Source organism: Petromyzon marinus, chromosome 34 (genome assembly GCF_048934315.1).
Source record: "Petromyzon marinus isolate PM22_M1 ecotype Great Lakes invasive population chromosome 34, UKy_Petmar_22M1.pri1.0, whole genome shotgun sequence".
Lineage (NCBI taxonomy): Eukaryota > Metazoa > Chordata > Hyperoartia > Petromyzontiformes > Petromyzontidae > Petromyzon > Petromyzon marinus.
The window spans coordinates 10,888,246-10,909,238 of NC_133700.1; the positions used below are offsets into that span (position 1 = coordinate 10,888,246).

General features: G+C 50.4%; 1 protein-coding gene across 2 annotated transcripts in view; it reads right to left on the minus strand.

Moving 5' to 3' along the window:
* LOC116948545 (Krueppel-like factor 6) overlaps positions 1 to 18,014 on the minus strand; it is a 60,967-nt gene extending 42,953 nt beyond the window's left edge. Inside the window, exons 1-2 of one of the 2 annotated variants that reach the window (XM_076071707.1) lie at positions 16,892 to 18,014; positions 6,381 to 7,131 (exon numbers count right to left, since the gene is read on the minus strand). In XM_076071707.1, coding sequence (XP_075927822.1) covers positions 6,381 to 7,131; positions 16,892 to 16,993 — 853 coding nt within the window. In that variant the 5' untranslated portion in view covers positions 16,994 to 18,014. The remainder of the gene's footprint in view (positions 1 to 6,380; positions 7,132 to 16,891) is intronic. The other variant, XM_076071708.1, reaches the window with a different exon arrangement.
* Between the last annotated feature and the right edge of the window lie 2,979 nt (positions 18,015 to 20,993).

Here is a 20,993-nt window from a genome sequence, read left to right on the forward strand (position 1 = left end):
ATCAGTTCTAAAGAAGAGCCCTTTGTCTGTATTATTGTATATGACTGTGATATTCTATTGTAACAATGTAGTCATGAAATGAGATTCCACTGCTGGATGAAGGCCTCCCGTTAGCAGGTTGGCCATGGGGGTTGTTTAAATTTACTTGACCAGGCTGACCAGCGTTGATTGGTAAAGGAGATGATTAGAGCTTGTTCAGATACGAATCGCAATTAATGTTGGCCATAAACGAAAAACCTAATTCAGGTGACCACTTTCATTTCGCAGTCTGCGGACCATTAAGGCCTTAATAATAATTTACATTCTGTGCTCATTCTACTGTTGGATGAAGAGCCATGTGCAAGAGTGATCTGGGGTCACCAAAATGACAAAGGCATCGAGAGTGGGTTTGTGAAGGACGTGGCCCAGGACCGGGGGTTTAGAAATCACCGACCACCGATGTCGGCCCTGGTCAGGAATCGAACTCGGGACCTTCGGGTTCACAGTGCAGCGCGTGAATAACTACGCCACACAGTCAGTGGGGGCAAGCATTGTGATCCTCCCCCCCTCTGGCCCTGTACAGTCGCACCACCTGTACACTTGGCAGCAGCCAGGGCCACTGGTGCCACGTGCAGTTCGAATTAGCCGCATGGCACTTTGCGTCCAAGTCGGGGGGGGGGGCGGGTGGTGGATTTGTTGAAAGTAATCCAACCGCTCGGCACCTAGCGCGGAGACAGTCGACGTGTTCTAACAGTTTTGATAAGAAACAGAAAAAAACGACCGGCGCACGCAACGCGATTGCGCAGCGGGGAATCAAAACGAGAGCAACGCAGAGGTAAATAAGGCCCAAATAAATAAATAAATATGCAAGCCCCCGTCCCAGGTGCGTGCTGTGAAGTACTGAAGGAGCGCTACAACGGCTGCTCGGAAGCCAGATCCATTTTTGAACAACAAGACCATCGTATCGATCGAAATGCCGGAGGGCTGGAGAGCTCAGGGGACACGGGGAAGCTTGCGAGGGGGCGGGCGGGCGGGCGGGCGGCGTGGAGGCACTGGGGTGGAAGGGCACGCGCAGCCGCTCCAGCTCAAGCTGCCAGTCGACGCACGGAAACTTAACGACGACGGCAAAGCAGAAAAACAATGAAAACATTCAGGCGGACATCACGAAGCTGCGCTCCCAGTCCCCTGCTGCTGCTGCTGACGACGACGATTCCTGCTGCTGCTGCTCCTAAAAAAATATTAATAATCTCGCCTCACCCTTTTCCTTCCTCCCCCCACACACCCGCCGCCTTCCCATCCCCTCGACTCTTCTCCACCTGCCTCCCCCCCCAGCCCTCTCTCCCCCTCGCTCTGCCGTCCCACGACCAACCCGCCCCCCCCCCACGCCACAAACAGAACGAGCGCCGTGCGCTCGGCGCTAGGTCGAGACAAGTGGCTTCCAACGCCGAACCATGCTCGGCTGCCTCACGATTAAAACCCCAGAGTTCCCACCTCGAAAGCATCGAGGCCCTCTCTCCGTTTCCCTTTTCGTTTCATTTTCCCCTTTTCCCCCCACGGTGAAGTAAATTAAAAATGTCTATCTTACATGTCTCCGCTAATGGATTTTTTTTCTTTTACGGCGCAGGCTTTTAAAAAAATATATATATTCTTTAGTTTTGAGAGATATTAATGGTCACCGAGTAGGGTGCCCAGGTCACAATAAGGCGATAGCAATTACAATTACGTGGACATTCTGATAATAATTAAGTAGTAATGATACGGCAGGAAGAATAACTCTTACGTATAGACATTTACAATACATTAATTTTGAATGCTGAATATGGTTGGAGCGGTGGCACAGTGGTTAGCATACTTTTAAGCTGGTTGGGAAAAGTCGCTACGAATTTTAACATCGTTCATTGAAGCTCTGTCGTCCCGACAGTTCTGTACCTTTCACCTGAAGACGGCCGCTTGCGTTGTGGCCGAAACGTCGTGAGAATTTTATTGTGTTATTTTATTATTTTATTCTCATTCTACGTGACTTTACCGAAAGAACCAAAGAAGATTAATCCTTGCAGTCACGAAAGCTTTAAATCGAAATTTGTCTTGTATTGTTTGTTGTTGCGACTGGCTGACCCACGCCCAACTGTACCATCTGTTTAAAAAAAGATTCTGGCTCAAGAACATGGCGTGGTGAAAGTGTGGTTAAAAAAAGAATCAGTAAAAAATACATCAATAAAAATGTATCAATCAATAAAAATGTATCAATCAATAAAAAAATCAATCAATAAAAAATCAATCAATATAAAATAATCAATCCTCACCGCCGCCAGTGCGGGAAAGCCAAACGAGCGCTGGGAGCCTTCATCCAGCGTCGGTTTGTCAATCAGCTGTAAATATTATTTTTCAAAACCCACGAGAGATGCATTAACATAAAGCGTTGTGCTTCAAAATGCGAGTCGTGCGAGATAAGCGACACAGAGTGGAGTGGTGCAAACGGAGACGAATACAAAGAGAAAATAATCATTGTTACATACATTCAAACGTGTGGCGGATTAAAAATAAATCGAATTAACCTGCACGAGCCATTTCCATGAAGAAACAATCAAAGATTATACAACACAAATTGGATTTATGCAGCGCCAAAACCTCCAGCCGCACGATCGCTGCTGTGCAGAAGTGGGACGCGTGCCGTAACGCGTTCAAATATTCCGACGAAAATAGCAAGTCTAATTAATATACGCCTATTTAAATACCAACCCGAACGAATTTATTGTTATAACATTTCGTCTCATTCTCAAAGACAGAGACACCCCCACCCCACCCCCGTTCATCCGTGACTCTTGGGGCGGGTGCCGTCAGTCAGCAGCCACCCACGTGGCGATGTTTACCACAAACCGCATCGGGCACTCATTTGAGGCCGAGTCGATCAGGGGAGGCCCAGGACCGGCTCAGATAACCGTCACCGGTATTTGGTGGCCGTGAGCAATACAGCGATTTCCTCCGCATCCACATCAGTCGTACGGAGGAGGGGGAGGAGGAGGAAGAGCGGGAATCGAACACGGGTCCGCCAGGGTCGCAGTGCAGTGCGCTAACCGCTGCGCCACCGCTCCCCAACACCACCACCACAACAACAAACACGCGACACCTGCCACCACACACTGTATGTGCCGCCTTCACGGAATCCTTCAACACAAACGTCGCGAGAAGCAGAACGCAACAGAGCCGTGGTCCCTCCGGGGTGGCTGTTCTAAACGAGTCACTCCGCCGGGACCGCCTGCCTTGCTGAACGCAGGAAACCTTCACGCAGACAGCCACCCTGGCCACCGCCACCATCACCACCGCCGCCACGCTTTGCAAAACGCTTGCCCCCCCGTCCCGTCCCTTCGTACCAACCCCGCTCCTCCCCCCTCGATCTCCATCCACCCCCTCAAACCCCCTCCCCCCCCGTCTGTTGTCTCCCACCTTCTGCGGATTTTAGCAACCAGCTCCTAGAGAAGCCTTTTTTTCGGCATCACCCATTTGCCTGAATCCTCAGACTCTTGATGCCCCCGTATAAGCCTTCAACAGGCTGTTTGGGGCAAGTGCTGTATTGTGCGAGCACCCGCCCGGGTCCCCACCACGGGTCCCCGGCACGCACACAAGCGTCACCCACTGACCCAGCCATTCTTAACCCTACCTTCTCTTCGTTTTCAAGTCGGGATTCAGTAGGCGGGGGGGGGGGGGGGCGGCTTATGGCGGTGGCTGTTAACACGCACGGGCTGAAAATACTTCAACGCCGTCATAACCAATCAACGCTGCCTAATAGCCGAACAAATACGAATGACATCAATGGTAATGTTCGGCCCTTTGACAATCCACTGTTGGAAGAAGGCTCTATGAAGTGCAGGGTTTACGTGAAACAACTGCATAAACCGAGGTTTAATTATATTAAAAACAGTGGCCCGACTTCCCCACACCTCGTCAATTATTTGGCTCAACAGTAGTTCACTGTGCTGGTTGTTTAAAGGGGCGCCCAGGACCAGTGCAGACCATCACTCACCGCAAGTGCTAGCCATGTGCTGAAAATTAACTCTGGCCACTGGGTTCACAGCCCAGTATTCTAACCAATGCGCATTTGCAAAACTAATTAAGCTTTTTCTTCTAAAAGTCAAGGTTAGAAAATGTAGGTATATAGACGTTTTAAAACCTAATTTTGCAACACTAAACAACATGCACATTCAGATTTGTTTTGAGCGGTCACATTAATTAAGGATTAAAGTTAAGGAGGCATTAATTTCCCTTGCGTTGTCCACGTCCCGCTATGTATTTACATTTTTGATTAGCGGGTTCATCTATCACGCTTTGAGTGAGCGCACGTACACACGCACACACGCCAACGAGCGGCACCGTCGCCTCCAGGCCACTCGAAAGTTGCCGGAAGCGGCCCTTTTCCTCCTCCTCCTCCGACGCGTGCACGATCGGGACGGCCTCTCCAATGCACTGTCGATGGGAACGCCCTCGCAAGCCACCGCTAGCGGGCAGCCTGGCCCGGGGAGAGCACTGTGCTGCCTTACCCGCCTGGGCGAACATTGCAATGAACACGAGGTTCGCCGCTTCTCGCGTAAGCCACAGAGGGGACCCGTGGTCAGGCTGCAGAGGAGAATACTGAAACTTGTTTGCAGTCCATTATTGTGATTCACTGTTGGATGAAAGCTTCTCCAGTCGTGGAGGTCGTTTCGCTACTTTTGCCGTACTTGTCAGTGCTGGTTGGTGAAGGGTGTGTGTGGGGGAGTGGACGCAGGACTGATTCAGATATCACTCGCCGCTGATGTTGGCCTGGCCGGGAATTTAATGCAAGTCTCCAGGTTGGCAGTTGCAGCGCATTAACCAGGGGACCACCGCTCCACCCCACATTAGTACATATACATTGCCCAAGTATAGCTCGTTATGTTAATCCACTGCTGGATGAAGGGGCCTCACCAGCACCGGTATAATTTACAGAGGTTGTTTGCCCACACTTTGACCCTTCCGGTTCAGGTCAGCGTAAGGATGGGTGCGTGTGGCGAGGCAGGGGGGCTTCTTCAGATATCACCTTAACCGCTGGCGCTAAACTGTGCTGGGGAAGAATGTAGGTCGCCGAGTTCACAGCGGAGGGCACGGAGACGACCGTGCCACGGGCCCTCCCCGTGGACAGGGAAGGAGAAATTTACGTAATCGGTTTTCACACAAATGATGAAGCCCCCCACCCCCCGCTCAGTGGTGGCAAATACATTAAATAAGAGTGGGGGGGGGGGGAGAATGGGAGTCAAGGTTATTAGCAATTATAAGCCGTACAGCAGAAAGGCAGATTTTTTTTGGCTTTAGGATAATAAATTGAAGAATGCTTATTGCGGTAGTTTAACTCACAATTGACATTAATCATTCTAGCGTATGCGACATCTGCCAGCGCAGCTTAAAGCCCATTTCGGTTCGGGACAAACTTACGTACAGTACGCACACAAGCATAATGCCGACCGGATAACCAGCTGCTGAATATTTGATTAACCATTCGTTTTTCAGACACGTCAATATAACTGGCAGCACTCCCAGCTCAATCCTGCACATTCTCTCTTTCGCAATTCCTGCAGCTCCAAGCGGAATGGGCATGGGCTAGGAAAGCTTCAGCCAGTCTCAAGAAAATTTCATCGGATGGTGCCCTGTCTATCGTGGTGTAAAAAAAAAATGTAGTCTTGTTTTTTGTGTTGGTAGCACAGAGGGTTGCTAAGAGGAAACCCAAACGCATGCGAAGACAATCACTCAAACTTAGACCACAACACTCTTGCTGTACCGACCATCACGGGAACAACCCTACTCGCAGCCTCGCCGCAGAGTGAGTCTTCACACACCACCAGGATCTCCGTGGGTTCCACCAACCCTGGCTACGACAACAGCTGTGCGAACCGTGGCCACCACGCAGCCCGTGTCGCATCTAGCGTCACTCCGCCACCTGGCCCCCACCACCGCCCCAACCCCCCCCCCCCCCCCCAACACCGCCGTGTCTCCCAGCATTCACCAGTCATCGCCACAATCATCGCCTATTATTTACACCGCTCCGCCTCCCGAGGGGCCCTGCGGCAGCCCCCCCCCCCCCCTGCCACCCCCCTCAAGGTGGCAGCTGTCCTTGGGTGGCACGAGTTGAACGTGGCACCGTCCTGCGGGTGGACATTAGTCTGTCACTACGGGGGACGGCGATGCCACGTGGCTTCTTGTTTCCCCAATCGATTCATCTGAAAGTAGTTTATCGAACGTGAACAATGACAACCGGCACACACGGATAACGTTACGGGCTCCTCAACGCCCACCGTGACACAGACGGCACGACCCGTGGAATTTCACCGCAGCCAGCGGCCAAACGCGCTCTCTCGCGGCACGCGGGCGAGTCGCTGCCAGGCACCACTGACCCGTGTGCGTGCGCTGGTGAGCCTTGAGGTGGGAGCTCTTCGTGTAAACCTTGCGGCAGCCGTTGAAGTGGCAGTGGTGAACCCGCCGGCGGCCGTCCGGCGACGAGTCCGCGCTGCGCGCCAGCGGCAGGGCCGCCAGCCTCTGCTGCCGATTGTCACCGTCGCTTTGGCGTTGATGGCCGCTGTGGTGGTGGTGGTGATGGTGGTGGTGGTGATGGTGGTGGCCGCCGCCGCCGCCGCCACGGCCCACGGGCGAACTCAGGCTGCGGCCCAACCGCAGGGCGGCCCTCACGGCGGCGGCGGCGGCGGCGGGGGCGGCGGCGGCGGGGGCGGCGGTCGACGCGGCGGCCGCGGCGGCCAGCGCGTGCTGCTTCTTGGCGAGCTCGGGCGAGGAGGGCGGCGTGAGCGCCGTCACGGCCTCGTGCCCGGCCAGGCTCCTCAGCACCTGCTGCACGGACTCGGTGGCGGCGCCAAGAGAGGCCGCCAGCTCCGTGGCCCCGTCCGCCGCCGGCTCCTGCTTGACCGCGGCCGCGACGCCCGGAGGCGGCGCGGCGTCGCCGGCCTGCAGCTGCAGCTGCTGCGGCTGCTGCTGCTGCGACGGCTGCGGCGGTGGCGTTGGCCGGGCAGAGCCAGCGGCCTTCGCCTGCAGGACGAGCTCATCCCACAGGCCCTCGTCCGGCCCGTCCGCGCCAGCCTCGGCGGTTTGGCCGCTCGGCTCCGTCTGCAGGTACCGCTCCATCTCCAAGCACGTCTGGAGGGGCGACGCGGAGAGAGGCACGGTTACGCTGCGCAACCGGCGCAAGGAGCCGGTGAAAGTGGTGCGTGCTGACGGCCGAGTCCGTCGGTGGCACAGAGAGCATTCGTAAACCCATGACACCACCACAACCAGTGTACCTCTCTCGCTCTGGCTCTGGATACTAGTCACATGCCACCTACTCAAGTCCTACCAGCGAGCCGAAAAATATTCAGTGGTGGGACGTTAAGCATTGGTTAACATGCTACTTGAGTGGTGCGACACTTCTTACTTAATTCTGTTCTTCGTATTATCCATGCCCCTTAAGCAATCCACAAACCCTCGTTTTCCACGTCCCAATCAACAGATAAGAAGTGCCACCCGGAGTGATTGTTAAAAATCAGCTGATTATCTGAGCCTCTGCATGGATAAGCGGTGGTCACCCCACAAGTGACAAAAAAAATGCATCCTAAAATTATCAAGGTTTATCCATACACGGATAATAGGATACTCCCATAGCACCACCGAAATCCAGAACCCGGGGTCATTTATAATTGTAATTGAGTTTATTCGTAATGAACCGCAATTACAGTCTAATTGTAATTTCGGATAACAATGCCATTGTGATTGCAATAGACCCCAGGTCTGCCCCACATCCAATTGGATGAGTGGTATTTCGCTGTATAAAGTTTTCACAAGCAATAATCAATCAATGAGTGTCCCTAATTTAAATCCATGTGAAGGCCCATTGAAACTGCGGGTTCCCTCACCCCTGCACCAAAAAAATGGGACATTTCAAATATATCAAACAATACCACCAATAATGACAAAAACGTACCCAAGAAAAGCCTCACCGAGTCTCAAGATTATCTTTCAGGACGTTTGTGCATTGGGATCTTTGGCCACTGCCACCAATGAGTTTTGGGGCCACGGTCGTGTGGAAGGAGAGCACAGAACCCAGAGAGAAAACCCCACACGTACGGGGGGGGGGGGAAAGAGGACTCAAAAGCCCCACACAGATGGATTAAGTCCACTGCTGCGCTGTCATCTCCTGGCCACCGCACAGCCCCATGCCTATAAACACAAGGCGAGCCCTGGCGATCACCAATCCGAGCGATCGCCAGGCTCCGCTCCACTGCGCTTGGCTGCCGAGATTGGCGCGATTAGGCGGACGATTTGGGGTTAATTGGATGGAGGCAGATGCGTTAATAACAAACAAACAAAACACCTACCGGAGAAACATAGCTTGACACATTTTCAAACACAATTAAAATAATAACACTTCAAAATCAACCCCACATTCTGTACATTTTCACTCAATTGCCATTATCTCAGGTCGACATTGCCTGAGATATACAAGCGGAACTCCGTTCTCTCTACACCAAAAAAAAAGAGATTGTTTAGTCGATGAGCCTACTCCTATTTTTTTTCCAGACCAATATCACCAAGCAGACAAGCAAAGCGTGGACCCTGCGTGGGCCTTCCTGGGTTCCATCGCCAGAGTCGGTGCCTGTTCAGCAAATGCCACGTGACCAAGACGTTATTGGCGAGAGCACTCCACGCTCGCGCAAAGGTCATCTGTACGAGCTCCCTGTTGCCGACGAAGGTTACGTGTACACAGCACGGTAGTATTATAGTTTGTTTGCATCCCACATCACGCTCGTGTTATGCACTGCAACAGCGCACGTTGTACAGGTGCGGCTCTTAAGGAGTTGAGCGCAGCGCGCCGACGGGAAGCCGACAGGAGGCCGACGGGAGGCCGACGGGACAGCACTCGGACCGGGCGAAGCGCGGACTTCTTCTTGCTGCCAAGTGTTTTTTTTCTGCCGCCTTCGACGGCCCGACTCGAGAGCACGGGCTCGAGTTGTTGGAACAAAGAGAGAGAAATGTTCGCTCGCTCGCTCACTCGCCGTCGCTCACTGGCAATAAACACACGCTCACGAGTGTGCACGGCAAATTAGGTGGGTGGGGGGTGTTTTGCAAAGCCTTGTAACCCTAATTAAGATAACACATGGGAGACTGTGCTAATAAATATTCATTGCTTTACGGCGTGGTTGCGATACGACACATGCTGAGAAGTAAAACAAAGAGAGATCTGAGATGGGGGAAAATTGAGCCGAAACAATGCACAGTGCTTTGTCCTTGGATTAAGCGACTTGTGTCCGAACGCGGTTGCCCATGTGATTGGCACAGGACTAGCGATGCACTCCGCGTGACTGCCGTCAGCTGACATGCGTGCAAATTTGATGTTACCCACCGCCCGAACTCCCCCCCCCCGTCTCACCACGACATCCCAAAGCCTTTTCTCTCCATTTGCCAAGAGGTCATGAAGTTGTGTGATCCTCTTCCAATTCACCGGCGTTCATTGCTCGATCCACCCTCTCTCTCTTACTGCCACATCAACCTGGGACCAGCAACCCCAAGCCAGGTTCCGGTTCCATTTGAGCACCCAGGGATTGCAACCTGGTTTCAGTCGGCACGGGAGGGTGGAGAGCCGGACAGCCGCATCGAGACTTCTGCCCCCTACTCCGCCGCGTAGCCATACAGAATGCGTTGGAGCGAGTGCGATTTGTGAGCGCCTATTAAGGTCGTCACACAGTGCACAAAAGCGGGTGGCGTGACCGGCAACACGCCCAGACAACCTACGTCTACCTCGTGCGTACATTAACAAAATGGGCTCACGCGAGACCGATTCGACCTCACGGGAGGCACCATGACCGAATCGGATGATCGTCACTGACGTTAGCCGGTTAGCCGGTGGCTGAGAAAACCGAACCAAGGTGGCAGGGGTTAAATACGTGGCGCAGTGGTCCAAGCTACTGCGCCACTGGCTCCCGCACGTGTGCGTCAACAGACTACAGACACGCGCACTCCCAGCTCGCACCATCAAGCTCCAGTTATCCACGCAGGCATGAATGCCCAGAGCACTTTGCAACGGCCCTGCCCGAGGCTAATGGAGTGGCAGCGCCGCCTTCCACGCGCTGTCCACTCGAGGCTTGGCGTGCGAGCGCCTGCGATAGTTCGGCAAGCAGACGGGCACCACGGTGGGCAATCCATGTGGAGAAAAAATAAAATGGACCGTTCCGCAGGTTATTGGCTATGCAGCGATCGATGCCGATGGAGCAATCCATTGTGCAGCGAAGTAAACACTGCCAGGCGGTTCGTGTATGACTGGTAATGCCTTCAAGCCAGTACTGGCGAAGCCACGGTGTGAATTGTGTTAAATGACTCTCACTTTAATCACTTTTATTTCCAGGAAAAGTCAATAAAGCTTGAAATGGTTCACGCTCGTGTTAATGTGTGCTTGTGTACGCCTGTATGTGCGTGTGGGGAGCGGTAGCGTAGCGGTTAGCACGCTGCGCTTTTAATCCAGAGACCCGATTTCAATTACCGCTAACGGCGAATACCAGTGAATATTATCTGAACGGGTCCTGGGCATCCCCTAGGTCGAGTCAGCCTCAAATGAATACCTGGTGAGTGTGTAGTAAACATCGCCACGAGGGAGGCAAAGGCGGCCTGGCTTGTTGCTGGCCGCCCACCGCCTCGTGTGCCACGGTCTAGGCCTTCATAGGTGCTCGCTAACAACACTTGCCTATATAAGGGAGGGGATCTTTGTTTTCTGTTTGGTTGTTTCGAGTCGTCTATTCTAACCTCTACTGCTGAACCGGAGCCTCTCAGCCTTGGCAGTCTCAAGTGCTGCACGACGCACGTCAATGACAACGACGTTGACCTTGGCAACGCAAAACATGCGGGGGGGTGGAGGGGGAAGGCTCACGCGAGGCTGCCACACAAATATAAAAAAAAATCTGGGGGCGAATCTAACAAGCCGTGTTTCCAAAAGAAGTGAAGCTGGCAAAAGTGAACAGGGCACACGGCCCTCTCGCGTGTTAGACGTTGGGGGTGCCAGGAGATGCCAGGAAGAGATGCCGCTAGCTGACAACAACAAAAAACCTGCCGCTTCAAAGAAAAGGGGGCTAAAGCCAAGAGCACGTGCGCCCTCGAGAGACACTTGATGAAAAGTTTAACCACGTGATTTGTCACGTCAACTTTGAGACTTAAAGACGGTGTCAAAAGCGTGCGTGTGCAGGTGCGTGAATGGCATTGACCGTGAATAGCACACACCGCCTGCCGCCGTAACAATTCCTGCGATTGGTGGGAGCGATCCTATACCAACGTTTCATGGAATTCGTTCATTTTTTTTCTCTCCCTCGGACAAACGTGTTCTTTGTGATTTTTTTTAAGAGAGTCTTTGTGGGGATTGAGGGTGCTACGAAATGTCATCGCATGGCACCGAGAGCAGCAGAATCGGTTTTCAAAAAAACACGAAGCCGCCGTCTGTATGACACATTTGAAGTATATACAACATAGATATTACTGTATTGTTACCAAGACCCACCAGCTAAAAGTCTTCGAGAAAAACAAACCATGACAAGACTTACACCGATTACTTACAATGAAATTGCTTTTCTTTGTTTAACTACGTACAAACATAGGTTCACAAAGCTTGCACGATCCACGAACCCTGCCTTGGAAATATCGGCTTGCACGAGTGGACCACCCACAGCTGGTCACCATGACATTCGCCCTCCTGCTCAGCTGAACGGGAGCCCAAGAGGGAGGAGAGTGGTGCAGAGGTGCGGGCCGGGGGGATGCACAGTGGAGATGCGGGGAAAGAGGCGCCAACAGGACACAAGGGAGACGGATCCACCGCTGGGGTCCGTCTCGGGCCTGGCTTAGGCTCTCAACGGGGCAACCCTTTGTGGCACTCGTACGCAGGCCCGGATTATCCACGGCGGTGGTGGGGGGGGCGGACAGCTCTCCCGGGGGGCCCCCTGTTTGCTAGGAACCAGGTCTGGCGCAGGGCCTCTCCGCGATGAGCTCTTGGCTGGACACAAAACCCTTGCGAGTCCCCTTCCGCCAGGACCTGATTAAACCACGGCCGGGGTGAGCAGCTGCCTTTTGCGCCCTCCTTTGCGGGGCCCGGCAGAGGGGAGCCTAGGCAACGGCGCCGGCCCACGAGACGAGCGTTTGGAATTTCAAATTATTGCTGGGCTCAGGGCCCAGTGCGCTGTTAATCCGAGGCCGATATTGCGCCTGACGGCGGGCACGGTAATGTTGAAGAGTGACCTTCCGGGTAGGTGTCATTGGGGCTGTCTCGTGATGGTCCTGAAATCTCCCGAACAGATGGAGGACATGGAAGCAGAGGTGTAAACCGACACTAATCGGTGAAATACGATCGCCACATTTTTGTGGGGGTGTCATAGAGAAGCTTAAAAAATACTATTACGCTAGTAGATATATAGTCATGTACTGTTATCCTATTCACAAACTTTGTTATTACTGTATTTCCCCAAATGGAAAATATATTCGGAAGTGTGATCAGATGTTTTGGGCAATAACTCTTCTTAACAATGAACGTCGTTTACCCAAACTTCAGCCAACTATAGCTTAATTATCAGCGATTTGCCAATCCACTGGCTGGATGAAGGCCTCTCCATTCCATGTCAACCATAGTGGTTGTTTAACTATACTTCACCCATAATGCTCAGTGTAGGCTGTTGAATGGGAGGGCCCAGGACAGGTTCAGATATCACTCGCCACTTTTGTTAGACGTGTCCGGGAATTTAACTCCGATCACCGGGTTCATACTGCATCAATCCAACCATCGCACCCACCTAACCCACCGCTTCCCCGGTCAGACCTTTTGTCAATCCACTGCTGGATAAGGGCCTCTGCATGCTGTGCTGGCCGCAGGGGTTATTTTACCAAACCACAAAAAGCATTTTATGTCTTCCTGTTATCAGGCAGTGATGGGGATGGTGAGGTTTTTTTTAAATTATTCATTCTCCTTGCACACCACTGCCAATGCAGTCACTAAATGCAACAGAAATGTCATTCAATTGACCAGAATGAAAAATTAAAAACCACCGTTGGGTTTCTTCTCACGGGTCTTATCTCAGTGTTCATTAAGCGCTCAAGCAGGCTTGCTGGCAAATACATTTGGATAACAACGTTTAGTAAATTAATAACTGCGACGTTCACATTTATAACTTCAATGCAGCGTGACAGATTGTGCGCACACACAAAAAAAACCTCTTCAATTATTGATGGAGGGTCCCCCCAACCCACCCCCCTCAATAAATAAATGAATGCGCCGCTGCCCGGCTTGCATAGGTACTGCTTATACGCTCGTCGTTGTTTCAGATTTCAAATTAGCGTGGCTTTACAATCTTGGCCGTCGAATGCTGCTCGTGTACATGAATCTATCGCTGCTGCTGACGACTCTTAAAAAGGGATGGAATTTTTTTCTGTCGCTGTTACCATTTTCGCAAATAATAATAATAAGAGTGATATTTTGTGGCCGCTCTACATTTATTTAGTTTTCTGCGTCGCATCTACTGAGCTTCAGTTCAAGTCCCCCTTAAAAGCAGAAGGGCTGGACGCGCCGTCTTCGACGCGTGCTCTCACCAAATATAAGTACAGAGCAAAAAAATCGGTAAATTTTAGACGAACGTCTTGAGATTCGATTGAATTTAGACACTTCCAAAATCCAAAATGTAATTCATACGACGTGGATTCACAAAGTGTCGAGATGCATTCTTAACACATTGCAATGTTGCAACGTATTTAAAATCAACCTTAACCCGTGTACAATTCATGCCACTTCGGGTTGGCCGATGTCACACATTTGGGAAGACGCAGCACAGATGAGCGATGCTGCACATGCCCCATAGGAGCCAGTGTGTTCACAAATACATCCATCCACCCCCGCCCGCTCGAGATGATTATTTTAAAAGCAAAATGTGCATGGGTTTACCGGGGTGGGGGAGGCTGGGGGGGGGGGGGGCTGGGAGGGGGCATTCGAGGTGCACGGCGAAACAATGATCAAGGGCATTTGAAGCAACCAAATTGTGCCGAAACACCAGCGAAAATAACAATACGTTAATAATAAACCAGACGCAACTTTTTTTTTTATATGGGCTGCGAAAAGGGGCTTGATATGAAATAGCTTTCAATCGACCGCAAAAGCTTTTTTTTAAAGAATAAATTTCCTCTCAATGCCACGCACTGGCCCACCCCCGTGGTATAGATATAAATGTGCCAAGGCTTGGGTTGGTTGCTTCCACCTCCCCCCCAGCAGTGTCTCGGTGTGAGAGGGGTGGGTGGGTAGAGGGGGGAGGTTATATTTTTATTATTACTGTAGTTTGTGGAGCGGCCCAGACATTAGGCCCATTAATTATTGAGTAGGGTTTTCTTTCCGTAGAGAAACACGCGGGGTTTGAGTGATTTTAGCCACGCGATTATTTTTTATTGTTGCTGCCGTGGGTTTGTGCGCTGCATCTGCATGCTCTCGTCTGGTGCTGGCTTTAATGAGCAAACAACATTTTTATTTTAGATCCTTTTAAATTGGCAGGGGTACTCGTAACACAGCTTGTTGGTGCGCTGCACTTTGGAACCAGTAGACACGAGTTCGACTCCTAACCAACTTGAGTGGCGAGTGATGCCTCGCACCCTACCACCCGACACAAAGTCCCTTCACTTTCACCACCAATCCACATTGACCAGGGTGGTGAAGTATAGCCAAACAACCTCATGACTGAGACTGGATGGGGAAATCTATTCGGCCGTGGATTGACAAAGGGCTGTAATTTCGTATAAATGATTGAATGTTTAAAAACATAATTATCCATTAGTTAATTAATCCAGCAGTCATTTTTTTCCCGCATGATGTTGTTAAAACGAGATTTGTGCATTGCGAAATGATATTCGAATGCAAACATCAAGATGATGTGCTTTCTGTGCAAATACAGCCAGGGTAGGGGTTTAAATACTGTGGTATGTCAATGTGTATAAAGCGTCTTCTGTACACGGTGTTTACACACTTTGCAATACGTACACACACACACACATATAAAACTGACAGTGCATCGTAAATAATAGTCTAAAATGTGAACACAGGTTGCACCGAACACTTTCAAACACGCTATATATAATGCATATAATATTCTTCAATTTACCAGAATCATCTACGCAATAATGCTGTTCTATGGAATTCCACCTTGTTCAAAAATATTTTTGGCATGAATTGTATATGCTACCAGGAACAATGGCTCGGATTAGAAACCACACACAACAATAGATGGCTACAATTGATGTGGCTTGCTATGCACATACAACCACACACATCATTCATACACACGACACACACACACGTCTTCCATGTCGGCAGCATTCACATGGCAGGCATATGAAAAGCAACACATTACTCACCACTCACATGACAGACAGATACATGCACACACATTTCTCAAAGACGCACCCACACACACACATATCACTCGTCTACATACGCACATGATAAGAATAATATTAATTTACAGTCCCGTCAATCCACTGCTGGATGAATGTCTCGCAATGTCGTTCTCTGCCATGAGGGTTTAGTAGCTTTACAAACATAACACAATGATCCCTCGTATAGCCTGTTACAGACTCTTGGGACAAGTGCTGTTGGCGAGCACCTATGAAGGCCGGCACGGCATGCGAGTATTTGTGTGGCCAGCTACACGCCAGGCCGCCTTTGTCTCCCCAATGCTGACATTTACACATCTCACCAGGTATTATTTTTGTACCGATGTTGGCTACGATCGCCGGGTTCGTAGCGCAGCGCAATAACCACTGCGACACCGCTCCCCGCATACATACACACACACGTCACTCACATACACACACACGTCACTCACATGACATAGACATCATTCAGTGATACGCACATCACTCACCTGTCACATGACATTTCTCACACAATACGCACATTAACACAGATCACTTATGGTGCATACGTACACATCTCTCACAAGACACACACATCACATGATATACAGCATGATATTAATGACATCATGACACACACATCACTTACGATGGACAAGCACCTCAGGACACACAGACACACTTTGCATACTACACATATACATCACGAACATAGCACTCACGTGCCATAACATACATGCACATGACACTCACATGACACTCACATAATGCACATACACACATCTCACATGATACATATCACTCACATGACACTCACATGAAAGACGTATCACATGGTGCACATCACTCACACGACACTCAAATGACACGCACACAAACATACAAACACATAACTCACAAGACAGCACATGTTTCACATATTACACACACATCACATGTCATACATTAAACCCACATCACACACAAAACAAAGGTCTCCCGCATAACCAGCACAGACTCTTTGAGCAAGTGCTGTTAGCGAGCACCTATAAGTACGGAGCACAAAAGAAGCACACACACACCAACCACGAGCAAAGACAAAGATACCCCGTATAGTCTTTAGACTCGTGGAGCAAGTGTTGCGAGCGCGCACCTATTTAGGTCTGAACCGACGCAAAACCCCACGCCCGGCAGCCTTTGTCTCCCCAGTGCTGACGTTGACATAATAACAACGTAATAATATAATGCAGCAGGTACGTATTTAGGCTGAGTCGACCTAGGGGAGACCCAGCAGCAGTTAAGACATATACATCGCTCGGCACTGATTGTTGGCCGTGGCCAGGATTCGAACTCATCGTGTGTCTGGGAAATCGCAACGCGCTAACCGCCACCGCGGAAGCAATGCATGCGTACACACATCAGCTTACATGCGATGCACACTCGCGCATGATATATGCAACACGAGACTGGCAGCACGCACGCCGCTCACGCACTATCTCTCACGCTCTCTCTCTCTCTCTCGTCTTACCTGCTGCCAGTTTTCTTCGAGAGACGGCAGAGCAGAGAAATAACCCGTGTCGTGTACCAGCTGCAGTTCGTGAAAGATGCTGTGGCTGGCCAGCACATCCATCGCTTGCGTAGAATGATAGGCGGCGACACGACGCCGTAGCCTTGTGTGTGTGAGAATCTATACAGGGACACAGATTGGGCTAGACGTGTATATGCACACGCCTAACCCTACCTGCCGAGGAGGCTACGCAAGGATCTACGCTATGATCGACAAACACAAGCTCACGCTGGCTATGCGGTGGTTACACACCGACACAATTAGCAGAATGCCACTACAGCATAGAAACGCACTCAGATTCTTCACGGAAACTAGAAGTCGTGACGATTACATTTAAACTATCACCGAATGCTCAACTGCTACACAGTGTTACGACTTGTTTAAGACTATTACCATCATTTTTTTTACAAAATCATATCTGAAAGCTACTAGACTTTCTCATATATAAAGGAGGGAGGGGGAAAAAATAACACTAGCAACAATAAGCGCGCTTGCTATTGTTCTCGCAATTGTTGTCGCTATTGTTCTCGCTATTGTTCTCGGTAACAAGAGTCAACACGTGCTGGGAAGGAATGGGCGCTTCTTCCAGCGCAGGCGAAAAATCAGAGCGGCGACTTTTCTCGTCCCCCTTTTGTCTTGGCCAGCCGTGGAGAGTAAATACACGCGCACCAAACACACACACACAGCGGTTACACACGACCACGAGCAGCTCTGTCAACATAGGCGAGGAGGAGGAGGAGGATGAGAAGGCAGAGAAGCCAGAGACGGCGGCGAGGACTGCTGCTTCTCGCCCCTGTTTGCCTTGTGGTGGTGGGGCAGGTGTATGATGTTCCAGCCTGCTGCCGCTATAAGCTGTTGGCGATGCTTCCCTCCACCAATGCCGCCTCTCTCTCTCTGCAATTCAGCCTCGTGCGTCCACGTGTCTCCCTGGGGGCGCTGTCCACGGTAGGAGAAAATAAATTATGATAATGAGCTCCCCCCCCCCCAAGCCTTTCCCGTCTTGTCTCGCGGCCGCTCCGGCCAATCAGATGTCGCGACTTATATTCACGAGCCGCCTCTTTGAACATATGTCAGCGAGTTGAGCGTGCCCATTGGTCCGGATGGTCTCGATTAATTATTCACGAGAGGCGTGATAATCGCGACGTGCCAGATTTGCAGCGTTTATAAAAGCCACGCGCTCGTCCGTCACTATTTTCGGTGAAGTGATTCGACTCGGTGAATCGATTCAAAATTAGTTCGCATTGTGATGAGTGTAGCGGCCTCTAGTGGCTGGAGGTGATCACGTTGAAGCCATTGCATAAACCGATATCGATTTAACAACAAACACCCCATATATTCAATCTTTAATTAACATGTACGCATTGTGAGCTTGGAATATATACGAATGGGTATGCACCGATTTAAATAGGGCACTATTAGTGTACGCGATAACCATACAGATGCAATCGAGAGCGAGGCAATTGAAAACACAAGTCTCTGTCAAGGGAGATCTGGTGTGCAAAAGTAAATTCACAGTCCTTAAACAATCCACTGCTAGGACGAGGGTCGTTGTGGGTGTTGTTACCACCCTTCACGACGCTGGTCCATACGGGTTGATGAAGGCTAGAAGCGACAGTGGGAGCATAGATACACAGTACAACGTCTGATTTCCCTGCACTGCCCTCTGCTGCCCACAATAAAGACAAATTACATTTCAAGAATGAAAACAAAGCAAATAATGCAACAAGAAAGTTTAGTGGCTAATTTATTTATTTTTTTATCAATTAGTGTTTATAAAATTAAAACGATTGATAGAGGCAAAACTTTAAACTTAGCAGATACATACGAAGTATAAACGTATAAACTTAACCGGATAGAGGGATCATGAGCAATTGTACTGTATTCAACATTTCCGAGCAATTAACTTCGCTTATTCGTCTGAGGTTGACTCAGAGGGGACAAGCGTTCATTGCTTAAAAGACCCCAAATTGCTGCAAGTTGTCGAAGCGTCACGGTTGACAGAACATTATCGAAATATAACGTTCTTTTTAGCAAAACAAGGCAAAGGAACTGTGATACAAAGTTGCTGTGTCGGTGGTTGCAATGCTGTTTTGCCTAAATGAGGTGCTGCTGATGAGACCCAGAAGTTCGAAACCGGTCCACAATAAACACGCGCTGCTTGATTTATAACATTCCACTGGAAAAGCCGATAGACATAAAACATTGACAGTGTGGAGACACAACGTATTTGTGCCTGTATGTCATACCTGTCTGGATTCGTGCTCTTAGCGCGTACCATCGCGCCTTAGTCATTCGCACAATCATCACGTTGTATTTGCGGTTGCCTATCGGTGGGTTCATTGCACAAAAATAAGTCCGGAGATGAGATTTAAACAGTCAAATGTCATTACAGAAAAGTTGGGGCGGTGTTTATTGATCATAAACTGGGCGCGTCATGTGTTTGGAAAGTCTTTAAAAAAAAAAAGCAAGCGGCTATTTTAAAAGTGAGTGATGAATTGTCTCGTAAAGATGTTTTTTTTTTTTAATAGAGGCCACCCTTCACGCCTGTCGAGCCCGCAGCCCCCACAGCAGGCTGTGGAGCAGTGGCGTAACGAGCAGGCCGGGGGTGCCCTACCCCACACCCACCCCCCCCCCCCACCGCGGTGGCCACAGCTACGGGCTGGGCCCTCTTGACAACCACCGTGGGATGTGTTTTCAACAACAGTGGAAAAGAACAACAACAACAATTATTTTAAACGCGGTCTCAATTTTTTTCAATGCAAATAATTTCATTCACGCTCCACGTTGTATTGTTATTTAATTGAAATCAAATTTTGGGGCACCACCTGACCGATTGCCACATCCCCCCCCCCCCCCCCCGAACTGATAATATACGGACAGTCCTCGAATTACGACTGCCCAACTAACGGCCAACCGCAATTACGAGCTAAGTTCCATGAAAGATTTGTTATTGTTTTTTTTTACATTGGCTTAAAACGCGAACTCTCACTTGCAAATTGAACTGCGGCACTATTTTTTGTTCAGCTGAGCGATCCTCCGCGAGATGTAATGAGTCAGCCTAAAACTGGAAGTGAGTGTTTGTGTGAGCATTTAAATATACAGTAGATTACTGTGTTCCGTCTTACGAACCGTTCGACTTACGAACGGGTCTCAGGAACGGATTGTGTTCGTAAGTCGATGACCGTCCTTCGTTACTACGCCACTGGTTCTGAGCAAAGCCCCCTACCCCCAAACATTCGACGCAAAAAAAAAACGATACCTCTGCTGCGCGTTCAAAATCAGAGCCCCCGATGTTGCCCAATCGCCCTGGCGTCCGCGAACTCTTGCCGGGCGACGGCGGTCATTGTACTGCACGTGGCCTGCAATCCAGCACTGTGGAGAAGAAGCCAGAGTTGGTGAATCGCACACAATGTCGCGACGCACACTTCCCGTGGACGCGTCGTGTCCGGGATGTGCTGTAGCGGCTATATGCAACGGCTTGCCAGGACAATGCAACGTACCCGGCACCTCCGATTAGGACGGTTGGCTTTCGTACGGTGCGAAAGAAGTTCAACATACGTGGACTTCACCTGTTCCGTTTGCACGAGTTAGTGCGTTTACCCGTCCCACGCGTGGGGTTTTTATCCGAGCGCTCTAGTTTCCTCGCACTTGTAAACGCTCGTAAGTTGGCCGATAACGCCAGCACGTAGTTTATATTTTAGTTTATATCGAGGACGGCAGAGCTCGGCCAGTTATTGACGCCGGCTCACCGCATGACTGCCCTCCAGCTCGTGACTGGTTCCTCCTCGCGTCTCTCAGTCGTTCTCCCTCTCGGCGAGAGCGAGCGAATACTGCAGTGTCGAGGTACACATATAGATTATTATTATTATGACCATTAGATCCCCCCCCTCCCCCCAAGATCTCCAGTTTATTGTATTCTTCTTATAAACACGAACCGGGCCAGCTCCTCTATCGCAAACCAAGGTGACCGGCGCTCACTGTTGTGCCTGCGACACGTACTTTATTCACATTGTGTTCCTCTTCTGTCTTGTTAAACAAAACAAATAAAACGACGAAACTCTAA